General features: G+C 38.4%; 2 protein-coding genes across 5 annotated transcripts in view; both read right to left on the reverse strand.

The window, feature by feature from the left end:
* Positions 1-506: 506 nt before the first annotated feature.
* LOC116848006 (nicalin) lies at positions 507-4,416 on the reverse strand. Its single transcript, XM_032823664.1, has 7 exons — positions 4,153-4,416; positions 3,230-3,417; positions 2,791-3,120; positions 2,479-2,688; positions 1,855-2,256; positions 1,093-1,313; positions 507-933 (listed from the first exon to the last, which is right to left on the reverse strand). The coding sequence occupies exons 1-7, from the start codon at positions 4,325-4,327 to the stop codon at positions 795-797; spliced, it is 1,665 nt and encodes a 554-aa protein (XP_032679555.1). The 5' UTR covers positions 4,328-4,416; the 3' UTR covers positions 507-794.
* Positions 4,417-14,948: 10,532 nt separating this feature from the next.
* Positions 14,949-26,776, reverse strand: part of LOC116848021 (melatonin receptor type 1A-A-like) — a 276,163-nt gene continuing 264,335 nt past the window's right edge. For all 4 annotated transcript variants that reach the window (XM_032823723.1, XM_032823725.1, XM_032823726.1 and 1 more), the window contains one exon: positions 14,949-25,041. In XM_032823723.1, coding sequence (XP_032679614.1) covers positions 24,405-25,041 — 637 coding nt within the window. In that variant the 3' untranslated portion in view covers positions 14,949-24,404. The remainder of the gene's footprint in view (positions 25,042-26,776) is intronic.

A 26,776-nucleotide genomic window follows, 5' to 3' on the forward strand; every position in this document is an offset into this window, starting at 1 on the left:
ACTTGTATAACACAAAAATATATTTTAATTTCTAACAGTTCAATATTCTAAATGTTATTGCAGATAAAATTTAATATTTTGACAATTACACTTGCCCCGGAGAAATTTTCGTCTACTGTTAATAAATTTCGAAAACTTGCTTAGCCTTCTGGAGGACCGGCTATTTTTTTATCGACTTTTTTATTTTACGAGCTAGAACTTTTTTGTCAATGTCATTGAATTGAATGAAGAAAAAGCTGATACCGCCGTCGCGCCGATATATCAGCTTCCGGTCCTCCAAAGGTTAAACTGTGTATAAAAAGACAAACATTTTTCTAATACATGAATTCATAAATCTATCTTTATGTAATTCTTAATATTATGATTATAAACTGTTATTAACAAATATTTCTTTATATAATAGAAGATGATAAGATTAGATGATAGAAGATGATAACCGTTGGCGAAATTAAGTCATGCAGATGCAACGGCAACTATCAATGTCAAAAAAGGGCGATAATATTCGATTAAGCATTATAAAAAAACATGTTCATATATTTTTAATTATTACATAATTAAAAGTTCATTAAATGAATACATAAATTTGTATATGCTTTGATATATCCCATCTTCTGCAAATACTTACATACACATCAATGTATAATTTATATAATTTAGAAGAAACATTATCTAATATAATCCTAGTAAACTCTTTTTACAAAATCGATCTTTTTTTAAATCGATCGTTCAACATATTTTAGAAAATTGAAATTCAAAGAAAACTCCGTTTTTCATTTATAAATATGAAATAACATTTAAGCTGTCTTGCTTTTCGCAGAGAATCTAGTTGCTATGGAATAAGCATATGGAAAATTATGTACAATTATGTACAGTATCCCCAAGTACAAAATTATGCCGATCGTAAGAAAGAGATCAAACACAGCAGGCTTTACACTGCAATAAAATAAAAATAATTATGCATATAATTGAAGAGCTTATTTGTATAAAAATATTATTCATTATATATTACAAACATATATATATATACATATATATATATATATATATATGTGTGTGTGTGTGTGTGTATGTATATATAAATATATTTTTTACCTATATACATTCAAAGTTGCTTTTGCAATATTGTAGAATACAAATTCTGGATCTCGTTTATCAGGAGTGTGCAAAGTAATCTTAATATCTCCCAAATATCTTGCCATAGCTTCTTTTAAAGTAGTGACTAGTAAATTATGTTTATCTGCTAGTAGAGATGCTGCTCGTGGTTGAGAAGCAAAATAATTGAACCATAAGGATAACGATTCCTTTGAAACATCCTATAACATGAGATTTTAACATGAGATATCTCTATATAAATACATGTATTATTACATAAATATTACTCGCCTTATATTTATTAAACATTTATAATTATTAAACCTAAAGAAATCTAAAATAAATATATATGATACAAGTTAAAAAAAAAATATAAGGATATTAAAAAATAATCTCTAATATACTTTAATATATACTTTTTTGAAAATTTCAGATAGCCATGGTATGTAGGTAGAGCAGGTCAAACTGAATAGAAAAATCATGCCATTTTATAAATTCCATAATGGTTATTTAGGAACTGGTTAAACTGTATATGCGAATGAGTACGTAAAAAATAGTAGGACGAATTTTGTAGGTACAGTCTTAGATAGCTACTAAGATAGCTCCAATCTGTTAACGATTTAGCAACAAGTGTTAGATATAGAAATATGTAATTTAGTATCACGCGTCGCCTATTGTTGTCGAGTAATTGTCAACAGATTCAAGCCATCTTGGGTGAGACATATATGCACACATACACTACGAATTTAGTAATAAACATACCAAGGAATCAGCGAATATTTGACTGGAACTCAAGTTATATATATGGCGCGCTAATGCTTCAGAGACAACTTGAGTATGTTTGTACAACTTATCTATTTGTCCATCTCTAGTGACATCTAATATAGTAGTTCTAGATGGATCTTCGTGACTTTTTAATGTAGATAGAGTCGCAGCTGGCAATCTTCGAATACTATATCTCTCATGTTCCCAAGCTAATATTTCTTCTGCAAGATTTATCTTCTTATGCACGCCTTCAACATTGACAGCATATGACTGTGACACAGCTTTAAGTTCTTTGTAAAACAAACCACCGGATGAATTTTCTTTAGGCGGTTTCGACACATGTATATATAAATTATCACTTGCAGAAACTGTGTCAAGGCATATTACGTAAGCCGCATCCTACATTTCAAATAAATATAATTTTATATTCAAATATTTACATTGTATTATATGAAAAATAAGGATTTACAGAATTAAGATAAGACTTTTAGTTTCTTATTATGATGACAAACATTATGTAAGAAATAAAATATTACAATTTTTTTTCTTATGTTGTGAAAATAAGTTAGCATTCCTACATGTTGAAATCATAAATCAAAGTAACTCAGTGTTCCTACATGCCTGTATGATAGATCCTTCAAGACTGTCCAATTGATCCTCCAACCATTTCTTACTACCCTGATAATTTAATTTACCAGCTCCAGTTACAATAAAAACAAGATTATATTGTGGCCTTGATCGACCAATAGAATATAAAGCAGAGAACAATCTTGCTATTTCTAGGAGCATGGATATACCAGAAGCATTACTGTCTGCACCAAATGACAATTCCTACAATGACAATAAAATGTACCACATCTTATTTAACATAATATATACATGATTGATTTTTATAATTGTTAAGTATTTTAAATAGTATTCGATAAGACTTACAGGTGCTATACCAGCACTATCATAATGTGTCACTATTGCTATTGTAGGTAACTTTTCTTCAGCACCAGTACCAGTTAATTTACCATGCAGAGTGGCAACTTTAACATCTGTTTTAGGAAGTGCTTGTCCAGATGCTACTACTACCTGATAACCACTAGCAGAAATTGAATTATACATGGCTTCTGCTGCTGAACCAGCTTTTTCATCAGTAATAAAGCCATCTGCGATATCACTTAGGATTGTTTGAAGATCTGGATGCCACAATACAAAATATACTGGTATCATTATTTCAGAACTGTACATCATAGACACTTCCAAATTCATAATGTGCTAAAATGAAAATAAGACAGCTAATAAGTGTATCTTGTAATATATTAATTATATTATTAATTAATAGATTATTTATTTATAGATTATAACTATTAACTTTAAGATTCACCTGCTTTTGTTCCACTGTTAGCTCATTCAATCTTTCAGGTAAAACAATTACCAATGCACCAGCTTTACTTTTAATAGACTGGAAGAAAGATGGAGTGATATCTAGAGCTTTCGCAACTACGCAATGCCTGGAAGTACTCCATCCAGTCAATGATCTTGCCTCTAAGGAAATAGGTGCATTACGGCAACCTAAAGTAAATTGTTATTTATATGTGTAACTTCCTGATAACTTTTATATATATGCATACATACATATGTGTATATACATAATTAAATGTATATATAATTTAAAAAAGCCAAATCTTTTTAAATATTTATATAACATACAGATATAAATATTATTATACATAATTAAATCAAATTTATACTTTCTTAAAAAAAATATATATATATATTAGAAAAAAGATATATATTGCAAGAAATACTGGTAGATATTATAAGTTAGTAATGTAAAATTTAATTATATCACAAAATATATTTTAAAAAAGATTTACTAAAAATCTTAGAAAAAATATTAAATATGATGTTATACAACTTTTATGTATACAATTTTTATGCATAATGTATTCTTTGTGTATAAATTATGGAAATATAATCTAAGAATTATAGAAATACATATAATCTAATAAAAAGTTTTTACTATACTAAAAAAAATAATTTATATTTTTTATAAAATTGTTTAAAATACTTATAACCAAATTTTGGCAAATATATAAAAGAGCATATTAATTTTTCGAAATTTATTTTTATATAGGAATAAAAATATAGTAAAATATAAATAAAAAATGAATAAAAATAATTATAGGAAAAAATACAATTTGTTAAGATATATCCTTGCAAATTTGTAAATAGTTTGATCAAAAATAAAAAATCGTTATATATATGTCTTATAAAATTATTATAAATGAAAATAGCATATTTTACCATGCGGAATCCCATGCAAATCATATTGGTGCATACGATATACGGGAAACTCGTGGGAGGCAGTCACAGGATTGACCGGCGAAATAATGATGAAGATTGGCAAAAATATTAATAAATAGTATGGTAAATATCCTCGACAAAGTTCAGCAAAACTATCACAATCCATTGACCACATGTCTCTATAAAAAAAATAGATTTATTGCCCAGGGAAAAATGAAATGATTGTACAATCTCTTACTGGGTCTACACACAAATTTCTATAATAATCAGAGAGAAACTTAAGAGAGACTATAGTATATAGAGTATTACGTTGGGATACTTTTCCGATGCGCCCTCTGAAGAAGTAGATGTTAAATTCATTTTCGAGTAGTATTTATAGGCCGGTATTCATGGTCGGATCTTGTGGCTCCTGCACACAGGACGCGGTAATGCTTGCCGCGCAGCAAAAGTTCGCGCGACAGCCAATCAATATGCTGCTTTCCGTAATAACCTTCTAGCTCTTACGGAAAAACAACATATTAATTGGCTGTCGCGCGAACTTCCGCCTCGCGGTAAGCATTACCGCGTCCTGTGTGCAGGAGCCATTAAGGTGCTTTTACATAAGAGCGTCGAGCGTTGAGCGTCAAGTGTTGAGCACATGCATAGTAATATATAAGCTACATTCGGAAACGTCACTCGAGTACTCTCCCTCTCTTTTTATCTCACTCATGTATTTCGCTCACTCCAACGACTATCGTCTAGTAGTGTGCACACAGTGTGTGTTTCCGAACGCAGCCATAAGGTGCGTTCGCTTTGAACGCTTACGCGCTTTAAGCGCTTATAAATATCGCTCACGTCGTTTACTTTGGCGCTATAAGCGCTTAGAAACTGCATATTGACATCATGCGTGACGTCATAACTCGCGCTTACATTCACTTCTTCTATCGAGGTAGGACAGTAAAAGCGTGAGCACTTATAAGAGCTTATTTTCCAAAGAGAACGATAAGTTCCGTAACAGTTCTGTGCCATGTGAAACCTACCTATAAAACAACAGAACGGAATAAAAACGGAATTACTCTGATTGGCTGACCCCCATTATATCTCTTTTCCGTAACTGTTGCATTACGCTATTTCTATCTTCATCTGAACGCATCCTTATGGCTCTCGCAGCCAGCGCGATTTGCGACGCGACACGCGATATGCGATGTGCGATATCCAATGAGCGTACAGTTTTTCCGGAATACTAATACGCTCATTGGATACCGTTCGTCGCATATCGCGTCGCGCATCGCACTGGTCTGCGAGAGCCATTAGGCGGAAATTCTTAGCGGAACGAAACGCGCGCACCAATCACAGTTACTCCATTCTTTTCGTGAATAGAATGGAGTAAGGGCCATGGCATACAGAAAAATTTAAGCAGTAAGACGTAAGCAATAAGCAAATTGACCAATCACAGTCGTTGATTCTTTTTACGGTCCAAGAATCAACGACTGTGATTGGCTTACTGCTTACGTCTTACTGTTTAAGTTTTTCTATGTGCCACCAGCTTAAGGGCCGCGACACACAGAAAAACTTAAGCAGTAAGACGTAAGCAGTAAACAAATTGACCAATCACAGTCGTTGATTCTTGGACCGTGAGAAGAATCAATGACTGTGATTGGTCAATTTGTTTACTGCTTACGTTTTACTGCTTAAGTTTTTACACAGAAAAACTTAAGCAGTAAGACGTAAGCAGTAAGCAAATTGACCAATCACAGTCGTTGATTCTTCTTATGGTCCAAGAATCAACGATTGTGATTGGCTGATTCGCTTACTGCTTACGTCTTACTGCTTAAGTTTTTCTATGTGCCACCAGTTTAATTGTGATTGGTGCGCGCGTTCCATTCCTCTAAGAATTTTCGCCTAATGGGATACCGGCCTCAATACAGGAACTCTACATCGTTCAGTAAAGTGGCGGCTTGTAGCGGAGACTTTGGAACTAATTTGCAACGTCACACCCAGAATAATGGGTCTAATGTTTTCCTAGGTCTGGAAGTTGATTGTATATCTGAAAACGGAGTGAAAATGACAAAAGTGAGCAAATTTACTAGAATATTTGTAACTTCATTGTTCAATGCCTAGTGAATTTGCTCACTTTTGTAATTTTCACTTCGTTTCGAGATACACAATCGACTTCCTGTAGGCCTATTCTGTAATTTTTAACGTCGTTGCACAGTTTAACTATATATAGGCTGCGTTCCGAAATGCACTGTCAGTACTAAAAATCTATAGTTCATGTTACCTAAATTATAGAATTTCAGTACTGGCAGTGCATTTTTGAATGTAGCTACAGTTACAACAGTAAAGGCAGAACCTTTAACGTTTGTGTTACCTGATTATGTGACAATCTGCCATGTTGTGGATAGTACGAAAGCGCGTTATTTAAAAATATGAAATAAAAGAAAAATAGTTTAAAAATATATAGTATTTTAACACAAAAGCACCAATTACATTATATCTATTCAATAATATTGCATTCAGAAATATAAATGTTTTATAACATTAAGTTATATAGAATTTATATTATTGTATGCGAAATTATAACATTGTGTAAAGCCAGCGGCATACGATGCTTGTTTTCATGCTGGATTGCTTGCTGGATGGAAATACTCTGTTCTGATTAATGCATTTCTAAAGACGGACCAATCAGAATAGAGTATTTCCATCCAGCAAGCAATCCAGCATGAAAACAAGCATCGTGTGCCGCTGGCTTAACTTATGCTCTTATGTTGATTAGTAAAATACCCAGTACTTTAATGTTATAATATTTAATATTTTACAATTAATATTTACAATTTTAAAATAATTTTTAAAACTACTTTAACGCATTTATTTTCATTGTGTTAACAAGGTATATTGAAATCGTGCATAATGCGTCATTCCTACATAGCTGTGATAATTGTTTTTACGATTTGACAAATTATATTTCATTTTAATAAGCAAAGTATTGAAATAAAATTATTTTCTAAATTATATTTATTTTGGCTTAATGCTATTCCGCTGCATGGGTTTGCATCCTTAGAGTGAAATTACATGCAGAATAAAGCCCGTATCAGACTAAGGATTAAGATTGAGATTGAATTGAAAATTGGCCAACAAAGCAAAATTCACCAAACTTGAGCTTAGTGAATTTTGCTCTGATTGGCTAAATTTCAATTCAATCTCAATTTTAATCTATAGTCTGAAACGGGCTTAAAGTCCAATTCCACAACCTCTAATTAACTGACCGGTTATTTTATTGGACTTGACCATCGCATTTAGCGTTAAGAAGAGTTAATCAGAGTTAATCAGAATAAACCAATCACTGTTGAGACTTAACCGGTAGTTAAAGTTAAACGGAGGTTGTGGAACTGGGCCTAAAAGAGCTGCGGAATAGAGAGTGAGTCATAGAAGCAATCAATCAGCGCTATGCTGCTTTTTGCTGATTGGTTGCCACTATGCGTTGATTGGTTGCTTCTATCACGCACTCTCTATTCCACAGCTCTTTTATACTGGATATAATTTCACCCTTATAACTCCTATCCACAAGACGCGAAATCGCTTGTGCGACAAGAACTGACGCAATATCAATAAACTTCTAGCTTTTATGGAAAAATGATACGTTGATTGGCTGCCGCGTCGCTTCTTGCCGCGCAGCAAGCGCTGCCGTGTCTTGTACACAGGAAATTTCTTACTTACTCAATTAGTGCTCGACCGATATTGAATATTATCCACGAGTTAGTAACGGGAGCGGTTCAAGGGCTCGATTCTTGACGATATGCGAATGAGATACGCATGCGAAAATGTATACTTCATGTCACGTATACTGTAGATTTTCGCATGCCGCATCTCATTCGCACACCGTCAAAAATCAGGCCCCAGTTGCCCATAGTTCATTTTCCCACCCCAATCACAATCACATGTGATCTAGAGATTTTCTAGGGTCGGCCAATTGATGTAGCCTGTGGGTAATTGAACCGTGGGCAATTGATATACACCCGTTGGCAACTCTGATGTCGAACATGAACCGCGACGCGGCAGAAATAACGTACTTTATCAATCGTTTCGCGATTTTTACGATTTTGGTTCGTTAAATGTGAGTTTCGTGTCCGAATCATCACCAAGTGTGCCAAAAGAAAGTCTCGCATATTCGTCGTAATGAAATATCATCAAATATATGCCTGCAATGAACATGTCGCAAAACAACAGCGAGGATTCCGAGAAAAGTGTCTTTGTCGTACCTGTATATCTCAATATTCGGGGTGCCACAATGGAGCAGTAGGGAGCCCAAGTGGTAATGTCAGTGTCAGGATGGTTAGTGTCAGCTGGTCGATCATGAATCTTTTCTTTTAGCGTAAACTCGTGAAATGTAGAAAATTTTCTAATATAAAAACATAGAAATGTTCACTTTTCGTGAGTTCATGAGTTCATGTTGAGGGAAAGATTTATGATTGATAAATTTAATTGCAATGTTAACACGTTCGCTGCCAATTACGAGTATACTAATAGCACAGATATCCAGGGGGATGTCCAGAGTACATTCTAAGAATGCCTTGAAGACGTTTCTATTATCTCAGAACATTTCTGGGACGTCCCCAAGAGATCTTGTGCTGTATGGGCTTGTAGTTGGTATATGAACCTCACAAACCAACTATGAATATACTTGAATGTCAATTATCGATTACAGTACAAGTATATTTCTATTTGGCTTTGTGTGAAGCTCATATACACCAACTATGTACCAACTACGTAGTTGGCAGCAAACATGTTAATAACAGTATTCTACATGTATGATTGCCCAGATAGCACAGAGAATTAAAAAAGAATTCAGTTGTATGTCACCAGTTCTAAATTCACTTTTAGATGCAAAAAGAATTCTTTTCACTGAACTAAATTCTGAAGAATTCTTTTTGCATCTGAAAATAAACTCAAAATTGGTAATATATGCCTGAATTCTTTTTTATCTGGGTATAAAAAAGTCTTGTCACTGATGTGTTGATTGTGTATATCTGGCGGATTGCCAATTCTGTAATTCTGTTCTGTTTTAATTTTTGTAGCTTATAAGTCGACAATGTGTAATGCTACTTTTATTCTAAATAAGTCTTTTGTTACAAATATTTTGATTGCTTACATATTTGGTGAATAGTCAGTTCTGCAATGGTCTGTCATAATTTTCGGAACTTATATCTCGACAACATAGTTGTGCAAAAAACATATATCAAGCCTTGCAATGTGTTTTATTCAGTATATATTTCTTGATCATCTATATAATCACTATTACGTGAACAATGTTGAGAGTTGTTCTGAGATAACGGTAACGATACTTAGCAAGATAACGAACATCGCGTATAATATATAAATTTTTCCTAATTTTATCCTTCTCGTACATATTGCAAATGTACATAACGATGTCTAAAATCATTCTCGACTATATTTTATATCAATTTTTAATGAATTGACTGTATTGATATCAGAAGAGTACTGCGTTCGAGCCGACAATGGCCATAGACGACAACAATTCTCATGTAATAAGAATCTCAAACTCGTTATATTTTTCTTAGCGACGGAAAGGCCCATTGAAATGTTCATATGTCTAATGGCCTATATGTTTAACTGTCTGCTTGGTGCCAATTAGAAATGTCGTGACAGGACTTGGCTAAGTAACCCGGTGCTTTTATGAGTTTCCAATACAAGCCGCCACTATTCCTATCGATACATTGAGCTACGATTCAACAGCGGCTCAAATAAACTTTTATTTTTTAATAGTAACATTGAACAACTAAGATTTTTTTTAATTCCTGGAATACCGCTACGGGCAGTCATCCTTCAATTTTTTTTTAATCAAATCTTTATTTCCAATCAATATTTTATTAATATCTTAATATCGGGTTTATCTCTATATATAGAGAGAATCGGATCGCATTAATTGAGCCTAAGGTGTATGCAATTACTGTAGCTAAGAGAATAAAACTTGCAAACTAAAGACTTGCAAGCACAAGGTTACATAACTAATTATAAAATAAAACACAAAGAATCATGCGATCGAAACTGAAGAGTAAATTCTCTTTTTCAGACGAATTTTCTATGCGAAGCGAGGGAAGCGTCTCGTCGAATTACTACATCTGTAGTAGTTCGACCACGACGATATGTACATCGATAGTGACTCCACAGTGTGAGTAAAAAGAAACGCATTTTTATTACAACATTATAAAATTTACATTACACAGTTTATATACGGTAAAATATTCATAAAATCAGAATGCAGTTCCGAGGTGACGCGTCACGTGGGCGCCCACGAAAAATACATCAATGCGAAATACATCTAGTACAAAATAAATACATCTATATATATATATATATATGTATGTATGTGTATATATATATATATATATATATATATATATATATATATATACATATATACATATATATAGTCCGGTACATTTTTGCATCGTTTTTTATGCTACAACTAGGGGGATAGGTGTTTAACGTTATTACGGATATACTACGTTGTGGTCGCGGTGCGTTTAGTTCTCTACTCACGACTCAGCTACTCTCGACTAGTTAAAACACAATACATCGATCTCTGGCCTCTACATTGCTACATTGTCGTGTTAATCGAGTCTGAATATTTGGAATCAGTTGGTTAGACAATGCCGTTTACGTATTGGTATTGTTGTTACGAGAGAGAGAGTTATGGACACTTATTACAACACGACACCGACAAAACTTCGGGCTTTGGTCGCCCTTTTTACACGGATTACAACAGATTAATATTGTGACTTTTGCGCGTATAAACGCGAGCCGAGTATATAGCCTATTTTTCCTTTCTCCGTCCTTTTTCCTTTTTCTTTCGTGTAAGATTATGAACGATTTTGTGTACGTCCAGACGATCGAGATCGTCGCGATCGGTCGCTATGCTCGTGGAAAAAAGGCGGGTATAATCTACGTAGGTCCATAGTTGTTATGTTATTGTGAGCTCGTGTGGTCCTCAGAGTTTCGAATAAGATGCTTCTCGATGACTCAGTACAACGATCGTTAATAAGATGTGCATCGTCCGACGACGTTACTCTCTCGACGGCGTGCTCGAGGATAATGCTACGCGATACGCTTCACGTGGCTAGATTTGTTCTACATCGCATTTCGCGAAGGTACATACGTGTGTAGGAAGAAATTACGATTGCCTCGGCGATAGGCAATAAGGCCGAAACAGCGATGCAACCGGAGAAACAGTCGCGGCGTGAATCCGCGTGCCCTCTACGGAAAACTCGTTCTGCGACCGTAGCAACAACCGTAGGATTGAACAGCGGAATGCAATCAAATGCACTGAAGTAAAGCGCAGAATCTGATCGTGCTGTAATCATTTCTCCTTATTTCAATACATCTGATTCGCTGCGTTCCCCGAGACAAACCCGTCGGGACGAGCTTCTGTCAAACTGCTTGTCCGCTCGGATCTCTCAGACCTCAACGGAATGACAGAGCGAATATATGTTTCGAAGAAAACTCGTTCTGACCAATCGGCAGGAAAATCAATCAAGCCCGGAGTCAACCGAGCGCGTGGAAATAAGCCACGGAATTTGGTTTTGTGGCACGTGGAGTAAGTAGATCAGTCGATAATCGTTCATCGGCGAATGACCGCTGAATCTATGATTTATGATCTCTTTGATCGTTTAAAATAATGCAATTATATTTATTTGACTACGCACAAGCGGGTCGCTGTTATGTTTTAATTATTGCACGATTGCAGATTAAATCGAGTGTTCATAATAATCGTTGATATCAATTGAAATTACCACGAGTTTGATTCGTTTAATAACATGTTGCAGCGCATAGTTATTAAAAATTACTATTTAATGTCCAAACAATAACGAGTTGAACAAACGTAGAGAACCTAGACAATACAGGACAATATTCGATGAATATTCTGTAAATATTTTTTATATTTGGATATAGAGAATATTTATTATATTTATATATAAAGATTTTTTGTGCATTCTGTGTGAATGTACACTGTAAGAAAAAAATATCTAAGAAATAAGGAATATTTATTCCTAATGAGTACTAAAACAATATATTCACTAATATACATATATTTTTACATTGAGAAAAAGACTTCTTTCAATGAGGAAATATATATATTTTTCTAAAACATTATTGACTTTTTACAGAAGAAATTATTTATTATATTCAATCAAGAGAATTTTAGATTAAAGTAAATATTTTATTGTATATTTATGTCGACTATGTATATGTAAATATTTTTTATTCTGTATACAGATATTTTTTTTCACAGTGTACTGAGAAAGTATTGTTATATATTCACAGAATATTCGATTATATATATGTCCATGGAATAATTTATAAAATGTGGGTTGCTCACGGATTTTGCTTTTACAATCACAGAAGAACAATTTGAGTGTTACATTTCGCGGATACGTTTTATTACTGAGCTTCAATAAATGCATGTTGCTATTTAAAACATTTGAAAACTTTTCTATCACAGGGCGTTCTGCATTGCACATACGTAGCAAATAAATTTTACGAATGTTCCATAGAAGGAAATATTTTTCTCTATTATAAATATACGAATTGTTAAATATATTAAATTACTAAATATACGAATCTCTGACTGCAAAATTGCGTGTATATTCATATAACATCCAATTCGAATATTCTGAATGAATGAAAAACAATGATATTTTGCAAGAATATTCGTAGAATATTTTGCGCTGTCTGAAAAACATGATGACCGAGACGTGGCTTTTGCACGCGAAATTGCGAACAGACTTATACACGTAAAGTGATGGCTGGCATATAGCGAGAAGTAATATTCCCATCTAGCAAGGAAATGCCGAATTATCGCAGAGTTCCTCGGTACGTTCACATTAGCACGCGCGGCACTTATTTCAACGCGCCCGAGTTGTAACGATGGCCCACATACGAGCACGCATCCGAGCGTGGTGTTTGCCGAGACACGTATCCACCGCGGTCATGTCCCAAGGGGTATAATCATATCGAGTGCGTGTTCTGGCGGTAACTCGTTCTAACGAATTCGCACGAAAACGTCAGTATTAATGAAATGCGTCCGGATGATTATAGTACGGGGGCCTAATCACACAGCGCGTTTGCCATAATCGCCCTCCACTTACTCCGATGTATATGATTATTTCCAACGCTCTCTCGGTATAAATTTGTCAGAATGAGGTTTCGTCGGGACACGCATCTCCGCCATGACGGGGAACTCGTCTCGACCGGCCCGTAGATACGAATACATCAGAATTAGTCGGATGTTTCGAGTGAGCCGCGAGACGCTCGGAGAAGAATGCGAAGCGACACAATAATACACACATCGAAATATCTGTTTCATCCGGCGATGTGACTGCCGCTGCACGCAATTATGCCGGGGGAATGCGCTGGGAATGTTTCGCCGACCTGTTAGCTTAGACATCTATCTCGCCGTCTAACACTACATTACGTCTACGCTCTATCGTATCTAATACGCTACTTGGCTACACGCACGCGAGATGTGCGCGAACGTGCGAAGCGCGCGCGCTTCATTCGACAAGCCGTGGACACGCGATTCTACACATTCTAAGCACTATTCGGGTACTTGCCCGATAGCGGTATTCCACGCCGTACAATATTTTACGCCGTAAAATAAGCGCTACTCGTCAATACCTTAATCGTCAAGCGTTAACGGCAACGGCAAATCGACCGTATTATCTGATCACGCTCGAGGTGTAGACGAGCGTGACATCATTTCACCGCCACGCGTTTATCACGCGAGCGACGCTTCTCGATAATTAACACTACAGACGAAATGTCATTAGCACATCACAGAATGTCGCGATTGATGTCGAATCGTCGCTCGTTATCGATCGAGGTCTCTCCCGTTTGTTATATAAAGGGAATAAAATCACAGTTATATGCGCGAGTAACTATCGATCGCGAACGAAGCATTCTTCGACGCACGTGGATGAGAATGTAAATAAGTTATTATTCTCAATCGTGCCGCGAGATAATCGTTCAATTTTCCTTGCAACGGAACGACAGATCTCCGCGGGAATGCAAAACTTGCGCGGGGAGAGAATATTATCATTTTCTTTCATACATAAATCCTTTTCAATTTTACTGTGCTTCTCTCTAGTAGTGCAGTAATAGAATGTCAGTAAGGTCTGCCTTGCTAAGCAATGTTTCGCTGAAAGCACACACGGAGAAAACAATTTGATTGTATTTATATAAAGTTTGGTTATGATGAACGAATGGACACACTTTGATTGAAGGGAACGGGATTTCTCGTTCTTACAGCCAAATTTTGATCATATACACTGAGAAAAAAGAATTATGTAAGAAAATAAGAAATATTTGTTCAACGTGTACTACTAACATATTTATTTGCACTAATGTATATGCATTGAAAACAAATTTCTTTTAAATAAGAAAATGTATATAGTCTCTTAGTTGTTTTCTTATGAAAGCGATTGTTTATCTTATTAGGAAACAAGGTATTTAGATTTAAGCAAATATGTTATTAGTACTCATCGAATAAATATATTTTATTTTTCAGATATTTTTTTTCAGTGTAAAAATCAGAAATTCTATATGTCCTACAATCAAAACGCGCTGGTTTGTTTATTGAAACCAAACGTCACGTTAGTACAACCAAATGTTGTACTAACCTCCGTGTAGCAAATTTCGTTAGAGACACAGCAAATGTTTTAAGTTTGTATTAGTTGTATTGTCACGTGGAACTTGTCTCATACTTAGAATTTTTGTTGAAAATTGGGGTCTAATTTTTCAGTCGAATCATATGATATATGCGTTGTATCTGCAACCACGATTCAGCTGAGGAAACCTTCATCTGACTCTGGGCTCACATCTAAATATCTCAAGTTTCCAGAGAGGAATTTCAAGTAACGACTATTAATACAATCCTTGATAGCACATTTCAGTTCGTAAAATATCATTAGTATATATCAAGTGAAAATATAGCTAATTATTGCAAAATTTCTGTTCCTTGATTAAAAAATAGTACAGTAATCTTGGTAAAATTCTCTCCGTGCGTGATTGACGTTTTATCAAATCATAGTCGTCACACTTTTGTAGCAATTATATCATTACATAATTAATATATCGTATACATATATATATATATATGTATATATATATATATATATATATATACACGTATGTAACAATATCAAGTATACAATAGCAAACAAAAATACACGCTATACATTTCTGGTAGAAAAAGCTATTCCGTGGACGGACACCGCATAAAAGCTAGAATAGTTAGCGCTTATTTCGACGTGGCGTGCGAGCATTCGAAGAAAGCGAGGGAATTTACGCATCTCGCTCGCGGTGAATCGTACAAGATGATAGATAACGAAGCAGGTCTTGATTAGGGGAAATTTTACAAGACGCGATCGTATGCAATGCTCACGGCATCGCGGGGCGGATTGTATATGGAGGAGCATGTAGTGCCTGTGTCGATCTTCCTATTCGCCCGCATACCCGACATTCATATCTCGTCAATATTCTCCTACGCATATCAATAAATACATTCAGAAACGCATAGCTACGTATCGCGCGCGCGTTTTCGCCTACACACATGCACGCACCACACATGTACATACACACACACGCGCGCGCGCGCACACACATTCACATACATACACACACACACACAGCGGCGAATAGACACATATACGCACAATTCAGGGATACAGCGTACGTGTATATAGACAGGATATTTACTTAACTTAGGTGCTTACTCGCGAGTTAGCGCTAAGGCAAGTACGCGAAGCAGACGTTCAAGCAAAGCCATTTAACTACGAATTTCCCCTATCTCGAACTTGCAAATTTGTTACGGCATTGTACACCGATGGAGAAATGCTCGATCGAACGCGCGAGTCTCGCGCGCGCACGCGCGCACCCCGAGATCGTGAAACGACGAGGACGCGCGAGACGGTGTACACGCGATCTTCGGATACACGTTCCCGTTGCGGGCTGTCCCGGATATGAACGAAGTGGACAATAAAAAACGAGTACAGTCGGGAAAAGTAGTCACGAGAAGCTAGTTCCTGGTCCCATTTCTCAAACACTATCGCCAGCGGCATTCGCCATCCCCCCTCTCTTTCTCTCTCTCTTTCGGCGTTTCTCGAAAACCCGATTTTGACGGCAAGGAACTTTTGACAAATTCTCCCGCCGTGCCGAATGTTTCTCCCTTCCCTCCTCTCCCCCTCCACTTCGCATATTTGATCAACGCGCGACCACTCGCCGGATTGTTTTATCAAAGTTCCCGTCGCGAAAGACGCTTAAATTTCAATTTCAAATTTTGCACACAACGTCCGCGAATCGCTGGTAGCCGAACTTAGCACTTTGTAAGACGATTATCTTAGAATATCAAAACCGTTTCCATCAGATCCGACAAGACGTCGCTTTCTACGTTTAATTTCGTTTACGGGGACACGCGCCGCGGGAGCATTATCTCGCATAATCGAATTGGCTGAGCTAAATTTCGGGTGATGTGTGCAAAATTTTACGATACTTCACGCGCATACTCGCATACCGTACCGTAATTCCGGCCGAACAATCATACCTAAAAGTGTGATCACAGATTGACAGAAGGCGTGTAAAATACGACATTATAGATACACACAGTCACGAGACACGCTGTGTTGCGGTAATTATCAATTAATAAATACAGTCGTAAGACGCGCGCGAGTTTATGTACAATGAATAACACGTGTGCGCAATTATATTTGTATAAATCTCGAAACGCAGATGGCGAAACTAGAGAATTTTCTGCGAGGAAGAACGAGATATTTGATTTTGTTCGTGTGCACGGAGAGAATATTATAGTTTTTTTTTTCGTTTTCCATGTAAACTCTTTTTAACCTAACTATGTTTCGAGTGTGGCAGGAATAAAAACTGTCAGTAAGGTCTATTTTGCTACTGCTAAAAATAAATTTCGCTAGGAACATAGCAAATTTTTTAGCAACATATTTTCTAAAATAAAAATAGTACGTGTGAAAAATGAAAAAATAATTAATTATTATTGAATGTCGATTTATATATTTCCCTTGGTTAAAAAATTATAATTTTTATAATTTTTTCATATAAAAATTCTTTTCAATTCTTTTCAATTTTACTATGTTTCTAGTAGTGCAGGAATAGACTTGAGTCAATGAGACTTATTTTGCCACTCAGTAAATTTGCCACTAGAATCATAACAAATTTTTTAGCAACATATTTAACTTTCTGAAATATAAATGGCACGTGCGAAAAATGAAAGGATAATCAATTCCTTCAAAATGTCAATGTATTTCTCGGTTAAAACACCTCAATTATTATTTTTACAACTTTTTCCCTTGCATAAATTCTTTTCAATTTTACTACATATTTCTGGTAGTGCAGGAATAGACTACTAGCGAGGTCTGTCTTGCTAGGAAACTCAGTAAATTTCGCTAGAAACATAGCAAACTTTTTTAGTAACACATTTTAGTTTCTAAAATATAAATGATACGTATGAAAAGGATAGTAATATAATTACTGCAGAATGTCGATCTATTCCTCGGTTAAAAAGTTCTAATTATAATTTTTACTATAAAATTGTTAAAATTTTTAAAGTTTCTCAAAATTTTTAAAATTCTTAAAAATTCTCGTAGGTATTGCCATAAAATTCTCTCCGTGTTTTAATCTCTCCTGACTTACTTAAATTAATCGCGAGTCTTCATCGTTTTCACACCTCGTGGAATTTTGTTTCGCGATATAGTTTCGCTTCTCCTAGAAACCGCATCTAGTTCCGCCACTACAAAGTGTCTATCCAGTTTGTCGAACTAAGAGTAACGCGTGAGTTACATTGTTGCTTCGGGAACTCGGTGTATCGATACAGCTGATATTGTTTTCTACCGTTGTTATACGTCAGATTATTAAGTAATAATAGAATACTCAAACAGACAGACTTTCATCAGACAGTGAAATTCTTCAAATCAAATTATCACTCGTATATTCAAGTATAAATCTTCAGTTCATTATCATCGAATACGCAAAAATCAAACGGAATGGAATCTAAAATCGAGTCTAAAATCTAAAGAGGAATGCAGTCGTGTAATTTCATATATCCATCGTAATTTGTTAAAATGCATCATACACTGCCCACGTAGAGAAGAACAAATGAACGTCTCGTACTAGACATATATACACATACACGCGCGTACACGTATGCACACACATATACACGGTTACACACTAACAGACTCTCTCTCTAGAGAGAGTTTCGAGTTCTCATTTAGAAATTCTCTCCTTTAATTTTCTCTTTCGCCTCGTTTCTCGCAAAATAACCGCAGTAGAGCTGCACGAAGATGCCACCTCGTTGGTTGGGAGTAACCAGAATCCCTTGTGGATCTCATGCAAATTTCGCGGCCGAATTGCGACACCCTCAAGTCTCTAGTTATTGTAATTGGTATCGTAAATTCCGAAATTGATATCACACATCGCGTATTAAAGCTTACTTTTCCTTCAATCGCTCTTTCTCTCTCTCTCTCTCTCTCTCTCTCTCTCTCTCTCTCACACACTCTCTCTCGATCGAGTTAACGAACGTCGCTAATTAATGTTTTATTCGTCCTCTCGAGAACACGTTTGCGATAAAAATCCGGTCCCAAAGTGTTCGATAAAAATCATGATCGTGATAAAAAGTTTGATTAGTACGGGAGGAGTAGCTCACCGGGCAGGACTACTAGTCGCAGTGGAGAGATTCTCTTTGCCGGAGAAATATTGTTGAACCTAAAGTCCACGCGAGGATCATAAATTTTTAGATAACATTGCTCCGTGTCACGCGAGGCACCTTCCACCACTTTTATATCCTCTGCCCCCCGATATGCGAATAAAAAGACCCGACGCTTATCGTCGTAACGCGATCATCATTATTGTTTGTCGATCAACGGATACACGGCTCCATTACACGTCTCGTTCGAGATGTCGAGCGTGTAATAGCGCATTATCAATTAGATGCTCCACAGAGATTCGCGTGGAAATTTTCAGACACACACACACACACACACACACACACACACATATGAGCGTGTATCACGTGACTACTTTCTATATTATCTTGTTTTTTTTTTCTTATTTTTCTAACAGACACACGACATACGACACCGTCGACATTACATTTTGATTATGATGTTTTTCAGCACAATTACGAATTAGACTGAACTGCATTTGGATATACGGTCATACGGTTAAGAAGGGTACATACATATCTTTTACATACGCTTACTTCGACTTCCGTAAATAGAGTTATCAACTAAACGACGATACGGAAATGCAAGTGAGAGGCGATGTTAGCCGACCACTTTGCATTTCACACAGATACGCGCGATAATGCCACGCGCTTCTTACTGTTAATCGGTAAAGATACGTATATACAATAGAGTAAGTCTCGAAGTGTAAAGCATGACAGAGATATGTGCTCGAGTACACGATTAGCGATAATCGAAGCCGCGATCGTGTGAAGTGCGTTGTACCAAGACACAAAGATGAACTTGCTCCGTTCGATGTGTGCCCGATAAAAAATTATTGGCCGTTCCTTGTGCAATATTAGCGCGCGCGACGTGTGTTGCCTGAAATCCCGTCACGCGTTACAGAGACACCTCTCTTGTTTCGAGAATCCACCAATCAAATGAAATCCGCGTTAACTCAGATAGATCGCGTTAACTCAGCTACTCGGTACATCATCCAGACTCGACTTCGCTCCGAGACGCGAAATTATTCGCGGACGAGAGTAAAAAATGCAAAGTACAAATCGACGACCGCTCAGGGCCGTCGGCGAAAAACGCCGGAATGGATTGCCGAAACAAGTCCGGGGAGTATCGGGCGCAAATCCGATACTCGCGATCGCAGCTGCGCTTGGCGTGTGTGGACGGAGCGAGCGCATTTTCGCGTAGAACGAATACCGGTGTCACTCGAGCGAGTGTCCTTCAGTGAGACGCCACTAAATAAATCGCGATCCCTGAAACAGCGCACCGTCCCGAGGAGCGCGACACGGCGAAGCGAACGCTACGTAACAAATTACCCAGCCGGGCTGAAGAATGGCGTCGTTTTCCAGAATAATTGGCACGACAATATTCACCGACCGATTACACGAAATACGCGAGGAGCTTCGGGACGATCGAATCGCACCAAGACACGAGTGTCCTCGCGTTAATCTCCCGCGTATCCCCCTCGCTTTCCCTCCCCCTCTCTCTCTCTTCCCGCTCGTCGTATCTCGTTCGCGTTTTTCGCGTCGATATGGTATTATCGGACGTGAGTTCTCACGCTTTTCGTTAAATCCAGGTTACACGTGGACGCCTCTCGGTTGTATCTCAAGGTCACGAGGGCAGTAATGAGCACCGCGGCGTACCTGAGTCGAAATTTTGATCCTACTTTCGACCTCAGTATTCCGTTTAACGCCTACCTTAGCTGGTACATTGAAACTTGTATTAACCTCTGTTAATTCTATTTGATCTGCTAACCTTGCCGGGAGATCCTCTTCTGAACTTACAAGTAGCACTTTGTGCGTTTCCTACCATTTTAGAGGCGCTAAATAGGATTTCAGTTCCCATGTGTATTATATATACACAGGGACACAGACGTTAGAAATTCAGACTCAAAGTTGGATTAGAATTTCGACTTGGGTATTCCTCGATACTTTGATGACTGAGGACGATTAGTCGCAGCCAGATATGTCTAGACCCAAAATACGCAATTGGTTACTTCAATCGAGAATCACGCTTCGTGCGATATGTAAATTTATAAAATGAAGTAGCGAGGGGAGGCAACGTGTCACACGGACCTTCACTTTCGGCGCGAACGGCGATATAATCCGTTTGCTGGAAGACGCGTGAGAACGTGCCCGTCAAGACGATGCAATTTTGAAGGAGCGAATGTGCTTACGCGCTTACGTAAGCGTTATGGTGTTGGATTCATTATTTGTCGATCCGTCGCGTTCCTTAGCGAAAGAAATCTTACGGTCGATTTATCTCATATTGATTGCACACCTCTTATATCTCAGAAACGAGATATTATGGAAAAAAGTGTGCCAAACAAAGATCTGGTTCCAAGGGAGAAAGAAGATGACAATATGCACTTGACCACGAAATGACCTTGGAAAGACCTGCCAAGATCAATTTTAATTTTTTGAACGGAATCATATGGTTTTTATAATACATACACACATCAATTCCTCTAGTCATTTTGTACACAAAAGCGTTAAAGTGACGTCATGAAAAAACAAATATTCCGCGAAATATTTTGTATCTTGTACTAAAAAATATCAAAATAAAATGAAAAGTATCTCGGAAAATATTCACTTTTTGATGATTTTATTCCAGTTCCTTTATACACAGAATGATCAGAAGAATTGTTTCGTTAAGGAAGAATTGTTTCGCTAAGAAAGCCACATGAGATTTCACTTAAAAAATTGAAATTGATGTCGACAGCTCAAGTTCATTCTGAGATCAAGTGAATATCACTATCTTTTGTCCCTTTTTATACAATTTTTGCTTGACACACGTTTACTGTATTGTCTTGTTTTTGAGATGCTCGAGGTGTTCAATTAAAATGGAACGGCCTGTACAAGGCGATCCTTAAAATTTACGTATTTTTGCTAATAAAGTCAGCCATTACAGTACTTGGCTCACGCCTTGATCCTCCCTTGATCGAAAGTACCTTTCCTGCAAGCGACCGTGCTCGATTTACATAATAAATGACTGGAAACTGCTTTTCCCTGCCTTTTTTGACAGGATCTCGCTAAATTGCCGAACGTCGAGATCGACACGCGAGCCAAGTACTGAAAGTTTTAACCAATTTTATTGCCATCTTTATCATCGAATCGCCCCTTCTTAGCCGATCCACGCGACTTCCACCTCGTTACCGAGATGTTATTAACTTTGGAGGATGATGAGCGCCGCCAAGTACCTCTTTAAACGTTACGGCATTTTCATCTACCGGCCGACTTGCTGCTGCAGCACAGCCGCCATAATTCGGGATGTGGTGTTCGCGCGCGCGCGCGCGCGACGCTGCTGGCGTCTTCGTTAAGCTTAAATCTCACACACATAGCGAACTTATAGTGCACCGGCGTAAATTACTTCCCGGCGGCGCGGGCGCATATAACTTCGGCCGGCGGCCTCCCCTTCCATCGCGGAATGCCAGTAAGCTCCGTCGAGAAATTTAATCGAGATTGGGAAAACCTTATTTTCCCTCTGGCCCGCGTCTCGCGTCTTGTCTCGCAGCCGGATAAAATGCTGTCGCGAGTGAGACACTCGTCTCCCCTTGCTACAAGATGGTATCTCGCGGAAACCAGAGGGGATTCCCGCTTCTCCGCCGAAAAAGGACGCTTCGCGATAAATGAGAAAATGCACAACATCTGAAAATAAAACGTCAAGTCCGACAATACTGGGGGAAATAGGGTCACGAGTAATCAATTACTTTCTCAATTTATCATCGTGCATAATTGGCGATCGATATGACCTAATTCGATTGGGAGCCGTTTAATTGACAATTGATTTCAACAATTTCGCAATCGCAGACTGACGATTGATTTCAACGAATTCAATTAAAGACTGTTCAATTGACGATTGATATGAGCGCGAGAGGTATTAAAGATTGCTCAATTAATAATTAAATAAATTTAATTAAAAGCCGTTTAATTGAATTTATAGCAGATTTAATTGAAGGTCGCTCAATTGACGATTAATATGAGCAAATTCAATCGATCAAACATTGCTTAGTAACGATTGATATGTGCCCCCTCCCTCCCTCCCTCCCTCAACGTGGGTTCTACTTAGCGCTTTTCGATCATTAGCATCTTCCATGACATCTCCCCCTTTTCCCACGATAATCCCTTCAGGTATGAATATTATGCACAAAACTGTAACAAATTATAACGTTGAGTATTGATTCTTCGATGAAATTGATTGAATTTCGATTAAATTGAAAATCGATCGAACTTGCTCATATCGATTGTCAATTACAGCCTTCACGTAATTCAATTAAACGGCCTTCAATTAAATTCTCTAAATTCAATCGTCAATTAAACGGCTTTTAGTTGAAATATGCTAAATTTAATTTTTAATTGAACGATTTTTTGTTCCCTTTGATCATATCAATTGTCAATTGAACAGTCTTTGATTGAATTCGTGGAAATTAATCGCCAATGAAACATTCTTTGATCGATTTTGTTCGAATCAATTGTCAATTGAAGTCGAATTGAAATATAATCGTTGAAATTAATCATTAAATTGAGAAAAATTTAATTAATTGCAACTCTGACTGGGAATAGCTGGTGAATTCCACGACGCAGTCTCGCTCGCGGAACAGAAGTAGCCTGCCGTTGTCGGGCTACAAAAAAAACTGATCAGCGGACATTTTCGACTCTCTCGTGATCAGGACTGCGATCCAAGCGGTAATTTCGAGACATTTCGCTGACTCGCTTGATACGCGTGATACCGAGAGCTCCGACAGGATCGTGATGCACAAAAATCCGTAGATACCGTTTGGCAAACATTTTCTCTGGACGGCAACCATTCGTATTGGCGTCGGAAGTGCTGGATGCACGCTTTCGGACTCTGTACGTCCCTCTCCCGAACTCGGTGATCCTCGAATTCATCATCAAACGGACAACTTTCTATTAGAGACGACGTTCGCTACGTCACGCGAGACATCCTTAGAGCCGATGTTTTCCCTCGGGTTTATTAATTTGCGGAAGATAATATCGCGCGCGCGGAAGCCATTGTTAACGATCCCGTTGAAGAATAACCCCAGCCCGCGGATAGATTAGACTGACTAGAAGAAAACGGGCGATATATATCCGTCAGCGCGGCAGATTTATGCGACGATGTCAACGTCTCTCCGACCATGCTGAGACCGGTGGTTTTCGCCTGAAAGGACTCGCTTCTGGCATCCCCGTAAAAACGAAAAGAGCCAACGTAAGAATAATTCCGTCGGTATAGTTGGACGAGCCGTGAGGATCGAGGGAGACAAACCAATTAATACTCCCTGTAAGGCCATACCGGATAGGTAGCCTCCCGGTGAGCGACGGCGTCGTTTGCGCGTCGACGCGACGACGGCCGGCCGGCCTCGCAAAAACGAAGCGTTGTTTGGTCGCGAAAGCTCGCGTCGTGCGGTACGGCTAAAACATCTTCATCGGGAGCGTTCCCTTTCGCGCTCGATGCCGCGATCCTGCGCGCCCGTCTCGTCGTATCGACCATACTCTAGAGCTCGTGGATCTCACGACCATTGGGCCTATCGCCGGCCTGACGGCAGGACGCCGGGCTCGCGTACGAGTGAATGATGTGCACCCTGAGGCGCACATCGCCGCGCGGCCTCCTCGAGAAGCTCACCGTCTTGCAGCAGCAGTAATGAAAGAGCTTGACGTAAGCGCTGCGAAAGTGGCGGTCCGCCACGCCGTAGAGGATGTAGTTGAAGCAAGATTTGGTCAGGGCGAACCAGGCCAGGTTGTAGAGCACGCGGGAGCTAATCGGCATGAAAGAGTTGATGCAGACTGCCAAGCCGAACGGTAGCCAGAACACCACGAACATCAAGTAGCTGCACATGTTCGTCTTGGTGAGCTCGTAGTCCGCCGAGGTGGCGGCCGGCAGTTTGTACGAGCCCCGTGTGGCGCGTCGTATACATATCACCAGCTTGACGAACAGGAAAATCGTCACCAGAGCGGGCAGTCCGACCAGCACACTCGCGCCTATCACCTGCTCCATCGTGATGCCGCTGAGCCTGCGGCGACAAAAATCGGGGCCCACATTCAGGAACGATTGCAGGACCACTGCGATCACGGCAATCATCCACACGGCGATGATTGTGGACGTTACGTGACATGCCGTCAGGCTGGCGTACCTGCGGAATTAAGATGTACTGCTATAAGTGTCGATAAGTGTAGAGGAAATTATCTACCTACTCACACACACATACATATATAATATGAAAAAATAATGCGAAAATGGTATGAAAATCTGAGTAACTTTTATTAAATTACTATTTACACCAATATGATAAAAAAAAACATGACAAAAAGTTTATATTATTGTATGATATGAATTTAATATGATTATATATATATATATATATATATATATATATATATATAAAATTCCATAAAATATCCCGAATATTCCGAACTTCCTTTTACTGACAAAAGTGCTTCTAGATGTACTCTTTAGCCAATCAGAAGGCATATATAAGTCACATATATAAGTCACTTTTGTCGATGAAAGAAAGTACAGGATTCAGTCATAGATTTGCCTCATAAGTGTAATGAAAAGTTTATATAGTGTCCATCGTCATCATCTCGCATCGTGATGATCATGAAAGTCTATCCAGGTATGAGGTTTCTCGATTGTCACGACACCAGAACGCGAGACACGACTATTGGCCTTTTTTTCGCTCGTTCCAACGAAACGTTTTTGTCGTCTCGCAGTCTTGCGTGTTACGGATATTAATAAATAAAGATGGCCATGTGTTAAATTATGTAATCGAGACGACGTTCCGAAGGCGCGTAAATATAAACTGTCAAGACGTCGTCAGCTCGGTTACCATTGCATACACGCGAACTCGCGCGCGCACACACCACGTACATCAGCGGATAATTCTCGAGGGAATAACAGAAGATAATATGTAACCTCGTGGATGGATGTTTTCCTCTTAATTGCATCGCGAGCTTGTTTAAGTCCCGAGTTTCTTATACGGTCGTATTCAATTAAAGAAAATATTTCCCCTCTCCCTTCCTCCCCCCTCCCGGTGATACACCGCGACTGCAATTACGGAGTTGGTCGTACTAGTCTGTGGATTAACGAGGGGGCTTGAAAAACGAGTCGGTAGTTACGGAGTTAGCGGTGCTGGCGGACGATTTCTCGTTTACAATGCGAGGAAACTTCCCCGAGTCCACGTGTTCGCTGTGATTCTTCTGACGCGGCCGGTTAAAATACTTGCTGTAACGCCGTATTGTCGCGAAACTTTTCGCGTGTGTATGAAAAGCGTCGTTGTCGTCGTTCTCATCGTCATCGTCGTCTCCCTCGAGGATCGTACGTTATCGGTTACGGATTCCGGTAATTCAAGCTAAAGAGAACGTCGCCCGGAATGCGAAATTACGAACTCGATCGTGACGCTGATAGAGAACCGGGGAAGCACTTCAACATCAAACCCAAAGTTCCAAGCACTGGTCGCTGTGCGCTATTATATGCGATGGCTTAAACTGATAACAGTAATTTGATTTCTACTCTATTCGCTGTGTTTACATCAGCCCACATCCACCCGACGACGTTAACCATCGCGAGGTATTTTACCGCGCGGATACCACGAGCGATGCGATCTGGCCGGACGCGTATTATGGCATTATCGTTTCCTCTCTTCAATGTTATAATAGCATTAGTCGTAGCACTCTAAACACATTAGCCCGAAAATATTTACGTTCACCGGCCCGGAAAAGTATCTAAGCTCCGGCATTATGAGCAAATTGAGCGGCGAGCGCGGAGGCAACCGGATAGAAAACGGTTTTAAGAAGCATGAGAATTATCGATTTCCCCGTCCAACGCGCTTCACCTTTCTGCCGGTAAACAGGCGCGGTCATAATTTT

Source organism: Odontomachus brunneus, unplaced genomic scaffold (assembly GCF_010583005.1).
Source record: "Odontomachus brunneus isolate Ranch 3 - 2012 unplaced genomic scaffold, Obru_v1 Obru_scaffold_087, whole genome shotgun sequence".
NCBI classification, from domain to species: domain Eukaryota; kingdom Metazoa; phylum Arthropoda; class Insecta; order Hymenoptera; family Formicidae; genus Odontomachus; species Odontomachus brunneus.

Excerpts from the sequence above, each read along its gene's own strand:
- LOC116848006 (XM_032823664.1), bottom strand. The coding sequence starts at position 4,327 with ATGTGGTCAATGGATTGTGATAGTTTTGCTGAACTTTGTCGAGGATAT. Across the intron at positions 2,689-2,790 it reads ATAGTGCTGGTATAGCACCT|GAATTGTCATTTGGTGCAGA; the intron begins GTAAGTCTTATC and ends TTGTCATTGTAG. Across the intron at positions 2,257-2,478 it reads TTGAAGGATCTATCATACAG|GATGCGGCTTACGTAATATG; the intron begins GCATGTAGGAAC and ends TTTGAAATGTAG.